At 30.7% G+C, this 5,951-nt stretch overlaps 1 protein-coding gene across 1 annotated transcript; it reads left to right on the top strand.

Moving 5' to 3' along the window:
- The first annotated feature begins 1,878 nt into the window (after window positions 1-1,878).
- Window positions 1,879-3,018, top strand: LOC127286454 (cell surface glycoprotein 1-like). The gene has a single exon (XM_051312886.1). The coding sequence runs from the start codon at window positions 1,879-1,881 to the stop codon at window positions 3,016-3,018; it is 1,140 nt and encodes a 379-aa protein (XP_051168843.1).
- Window positions 3,019-5,951: the final 2,933 nt, after the last annotated feature.

The following is a 5,951-nucleotide window of genomic DNA, read 5'->3' as shown; positions in this document are numbered from 1 at the left end:
TAATAATAAAAAATTTAAAAAATCAAAAAATTCTTAAAAAATAGCAAAATAACCCTTTTTCGGGTTAAATTAAAAAAAGATGTTACATAAAAATAGTTTGTAAGATTTTCTAACAGCATATATGCAAAGTATTTTGATTTATTTGAAAATAATTGAAAATAGATTTTTCAAGGACGGTGTCGAGGTCACGGGGTCGGTGTCGTTTTACGAAATTTGTTAACTTAATATAATAGAAGAGTAGTGTAACAAGGCGGGTTCTGGCTCACTTACCGACCGAGGTCGGTAATGTAGAAATCTACTTTACCGACCGAGATAGTTCAGGCTGCCACCGTTAGATGGCGCCACCGGCCAATTCAACCCCCCTTGGCGGGAAATTTGAATTTTTAAAAGTTTAATTTAAAGTGGCTTGGTGTTCTACTTTACCGACCGAGTTAGTTCCGGCTGCCACCGCTAGATGGCGCCACCGGCCAATTCAACCCCCCTTGGCGGGAAATTTGAATTTTTAAAAGTTTAATTTAAAGTGGCTTGGCATTTTACCGGCAAAATCAACCCCTCTTGGCGGGAAATTTGAATTTTTAAACTTTTGTGTTCAAGTGGCTTGGTGTTCTACATTACCGACCGAGTTAGTTCCAGCTGCCACCGCAAGATGGCGTTATTTTATTTTTACGCTAAATTAAAAATTATTTTTTTTCTATTAATTTAAAGTGGGGGTTTTTAAATTTCCCGCTTAAATTACCGACCGAGTTAGTTTCAGCTGCCACCGCAAGATGGCGCTATTTTATTTTTACGCTAAATTTGAAATTATTTTTTTCTAATAATTTAAATTCGTTTGGAGTGGGAGTTTTAAATTTCCCGCTCAAATTACCGACCGAGTTTTGGCTGCCACTGCAAGATGGCGCTAATTTAATTTATTTTTTTTTAATCAAGTTAAAAAGGCTTGATGAGAATAATATAATTTTATAGGAAAAGTTGAAATCCATTGGAGGACGGAGACTTCACAACTGTAGTAGTGGGTGTGCTTCACAAAATGGTGTAATGTTAGTTTACTTTGTTCTTTAAATGGTGCTTCGTAATTATTGGCTGCAGCTAGATATACTTTTAGACTGTTGCGCCACCTCACTTTGCGGAAGGTGATTAATTTCTACCTTCTCTAGGTGGGTTATCCCCACTCCAACTCTTTTGATTCTCCATCTTCAAATTGTGCGCAACATGTGTAAAATATCTTTCTTTGAAAACGTGCCTTCGATATAGAAACATACAAAAATTTCTTTTTTTTCAATCATTTTTCATTAAATTAAATTTTTAAATATGGTAAGTAAAAAAAAATATCCAGGAAAATTTTCTTTTCTAATATTTATATATATATATAAATAAAGTTTAAATTAAATTTATAGAGTGGACATAATAATCGAGTCACGTGCACGTGTTGCTGTTGCTTCTGCAGATTCATATATTCAGAGAGAAATAATATTCCGATGGACTCATTATCAACTAATTTAATTGCATGTGAAAATCGTTTTATGCAGGTACATTTTTGATATTTTTTTAATTTTCTTTTATTATATTTATTAAATATATTAATGATTACATAACCTTAACTTTATGTTTACATTATATTTCTTACATAACCTTAACTTCATTTTACAATATATTAATTTAATCTTTTTTTTTTCGTATTTTACTGAAAGAATGTACTTTTAATTAATTTTTATATACATATATATAAGTACATGTAAATTAAATGAATATTTATATCTATAATAAATAAATTAAATTTAAAAAAATTCTACGTTATAGACACCCAATCCTCATTGGCATCAGACAGAAAATCGAGAGACTCTAAGAAGAATAGATAATATTGTCAACGAGAGATTAAGAATGACATCATCTAATAATCGAACACAAACATTTTGTCAACCACCAGCACAATGTGTTCCTAGACAACCATCGTTTCCAAGGCAAACAGAACAGTCAATACGTCCAATGGTTTCAGTACATCCATTAATCTCTGGACGTTTTCCAGTACCAACGTATCCTAGACATCGACCAGTATCTACACATCCTGTGATTTTTTCTCAATCCGTTTCTCGACAGCCAACGTTTCCTGGACATAAAGTTGTCTCCAAACTGCCAACAGTTTCTGAAAATACATCAATTCTTAGTTCACCAACAATTCCTATTCAACCAACCGTTCCTAAGCCACCAACGCTTCCTATGCAGCCTACAATATCGAAAAATCTTACAGTTCCTACTAATCCAACAGTTTCCGAGAATACAAAGTCAAATACTTTATTGAATTCAATTCCCTCTGTGCAAGCAACTTCTCCAAAGTCAACGGCAGGTAACCGAAAACGAACAACTAGATGGGACATTGATTCACAAGAACAGTTAAAAAAATCTATTATTACTATATCACCTCCTACAGAGAATCCAATCGAACCTTACACTCCCACTTCAATAGAAACATATTTTTATACCCCTACACCAAAGTTGCAACTTGAATCACAATTTAAACCTTCTTCCGGAAAAGCTGATTCCACGAGTGACTCTTCCTCGACTGACTCTTCCTCAAGTGATACTGATTCTTCTTCAAGTAATACTGATTCTTCAAACGGGCCTTCTAAAGAAATTGTGACAAATAATTTGACTGAACCAACTCCAAGTCCTTTAAAAAAAAAAATTGAGAAAAACTCAATTAGTTCAATGCCTTCTCCAAAAAAAAGCAAAAATAATTCAAGGAAGTCGAGATCTGGAAAAATCATTAAGAATAATTTAACTGATCCAACTCCGGGAACTTCTGAAATAAACACCAAACATTTAATGAAAATGTCAACTGAAGATTCTTCTACGTCCTTGGAAGATATAAAAAAATTAAAAAATCAACCTTTTGATCCTCGGGAAGAAGCAGTAAGACTTGATAATATTTGTGCAAGAAAACCAACTAGACCACGCAAAACCAGTTCAAAAAAAAAATCAGATAACTCTGACCCATCAGTGTCGAAAAAAAAAGATGAGTGACGTATTGAAAATTATACTTCTTTAATTAAAAAAAAAAAAAAACTTTTATGTGCGGGACTGTTCGTTAATCAGTCGATTTAAAAAAATGTTATGTTTACAGCAAAAAAGTTTGTTGCGTTTCATCGTAATTAAAAAATACTTTTTATGTGTTTGACTGTTCGTTAATCAGTCACTTAAAAATTTCTTCTTTATATTTAGTGTGTGCGACTGTTCGTTTATCAGTCGATTTAAAAAAATGTTTTACTTACAACAAAAAGTGATTTTTGCGTTTCAGCGCAATTAAAAAAAAACTTTTTTATGTGTTTGACTGTTCGTTAATCAGTCACTTAAAAATTTCTTCTTTATATTTAGTGTGTGCGACTGTTCGTTAATCAGTCAATTAAATTTTTTTTAAATTTAGTGTGTGACTGTTCGTTTATCAGTCGATTTAAAAAAAATGTTTTGTTTACAGCAAAAAAGTTTGTTGCGTTTCATCGTAATTAAAAAATACTTTTTATGTGTTTGACTGTTCGTTAATCAGTCACTTAAAATTTTTTTCTTTATATTTAGTGTGTGCGACTGTTCGTTAATCAGTCGATTTAAAAAAATGTTTTATTTACAACAAAAAGTGATTTTTGCGTTTCAGCGCAATTAAAAAAAAAAAAATACTTTTTATGTATGTTTTCGTTAAAAACTAAAATTTAAAAGTTTTATAAAATTTGGTTTATGTGAGATTTTCTTCGTAGGTCATGCAATTTAGCAAAAAAAAAAGTTTTGTTTACAACAAAAAGAGAGATGGCTACACTTTCAGCGCAATTTAAAAAAAAAAAAGTATTTTTATCTGTGATTCATTAATTAATCACATAATTTAAAAAGAAAAGTCAATGTTACATTTAGTGTGTAAATTGCTTTTCAAATGATTTAATAAAGCAAATGTTACATGTTTAGAGTGTTTATCATTATTATTATTATTTGTTATTTGTTACCTTTCTTAATTCAATATACAACTATTTCTTAACCATTTTAAAATTGAATACAAATTATAGTAATTTAAAAACTGACTAGATGTTAATAATATTAATAATAATATAAATCTAATTTATTACATTAATAAAAAAATTCATTACAATAATTAAACTATTTAATATAATATTATAAATTATTTAAATAATTAAATTGGATTGTACTTGAATTCTATAGAATTTCATAATTTATTTAATTTAAAAAAAGGTTTAGTTTTAAGAAATTGTCGATCGAGAGAAGCTGATGGCGTATGAGAGAGAGAGAGAGAGAAGATTGACACATAGTGGGGACGCGTGGTGGGGACCGCCGTGGTGGGGATCGCTGGTATACAGTGAAGCCCGCCAGCCACCAGAGTCATTCATTCTTTCAGCTTCCAACAATTCAGATCAAAATAAATTTCTCCTTTCAGCTTTCTTTTTTTTCAGTTTTCATATTTAATTTGTCTAATATTTCTCATAAGCGTTTTTATCACATAAGTATATTTTTAGCAATTTAAATTTTCTTTTATAATTTTTAAAAATGGATACCCCTCATAACACAAAAAATGAAGAGGATGAGGACCATCCAATTATCGATATCTATGATGAGGTTCCTATAAATAATGATGAAGTCACCATCGTGGACGACAATAATGACAGTCAGGCAGACACAATTATTATAAGTGACTCTGACTCAATTATTATAAATGACTCTGACTCACAGTCAGATGTCTCCCATAATTCTGATAATGATTCAGACTGCTTAATAATAGACGTTGACCCAGAAGAGGTTAGTTTTCAAAATCAAATTTAAAATTCTCGTAAATTATGATTTATAAAAGAATATGTACATATTTTTTTCTTGTTCTAGATGTTAGAGCTTTTAGAAGAACTGCCACCAATTGAAGAGATGTACAATGTTATTGATGTAGATTTCAATGTAAATTTTGTTGTAGACTTTTTAAGACCTGCTACACCTTCTCCAAACATGTTACCAAATTGTGAAAACTAAATTTTATATGTGAAAATAGAGAAATTTTTTAATATTATTAGAGTATCAAATTTTTTCTATTCAAAGCCGAAAATATTTTGTATTTCACACCAATTTTGGTATACACCTGCGCCTGCGCATATAAGGTTGAGCGTTAAATCTGCGCGCGCATTATACGAGCGTCTTGAATTTATTGAAGGGGGCGGGTCATATTTGCATGCGCATCACAATATGTGGTGGGGTTTATAAAAAAAGTGGGGTACCGATAATATAAGGCGATGCCGAGCCACTGGAGTCATTCTTTTTTTCAGGACTCCCTAGTATTAATAATTATAGACTTCTCACTCATTTACAGTACTTTTATTGCAGGTATTTCTAGTTTTAACTTTTTTCAAGTTTTTTTTTCCATTTAGCATTTTTATTTATAATTCTATTTTTAGCTATTACAGGGTTACTTTTTTAATTTCAGAGTTTTTTATCCTGTCTTTTATTTTAAAAAAATGGATCTCGAAAAAGTTAATGCAGTTGGTCGATTTGAAGGTTACCTGCCTACAAAACCTCTCGCAGAAATGACTAAAAATGGTCTTTATTATATCACCAAAATGAAGAAGGTTCAAACCAAATACGGACCGAGAATAATTGTTGAAGTAAATGCAGATTTTATAACATATTTACCATCGAGATTCGCCAAGCATTTTGACGATGAACCAAGCTCGCTGGAAATGATGCAGGAAGCAGCAATAGCCAAGCAGCTTCAAATGAAATATGTCGGAGGAACTTACAATATCGTTGAATTTCAATTTGTAAAATAAAAATTGTAAAATAAATGTATGTATATAAAAAAAAAATGTTGAAAAATACAGAAAAATTTTATCTATAAAATTGGTTTTTAATTTTCTTTCCTCTCCCTAGTAGAAGTTAAGTAGTAGAATAAGTTTATTTTCAGGTATTGTAAAATAATG

The sequence above is a fragment of the Leptopilina boulardi genome, unplaced genomic scaffold (genome assembly GCF_019393585.1).
Source record: "Leptopilina boulardi isolate dan_hultmark-lab unplaced genomic scaffold, ZJU_Lbou_2.1 LbouV2_359, whole genome shotgun sequence".
In the NCBI taxonomy this organism is placed as follows: domain Eukaryota; kingdom Metazoa; phylum Arthropoda; class Insecta; order Hymenoptera; family Figitidae; genus Leptopilina; species Leptopilina boulardi.
This window is presented reverse-complemented; position numbering and strand designations above follow the sequence as displayed.

Coding starts and splice junctions, on each gene's coding strand:
- LOC127286454 (XM_051312886.1), top strand. CDS start 1,879: ATGACATCATCTAATAATCGAACACAAACATTTTGTCAACCACCAGCA.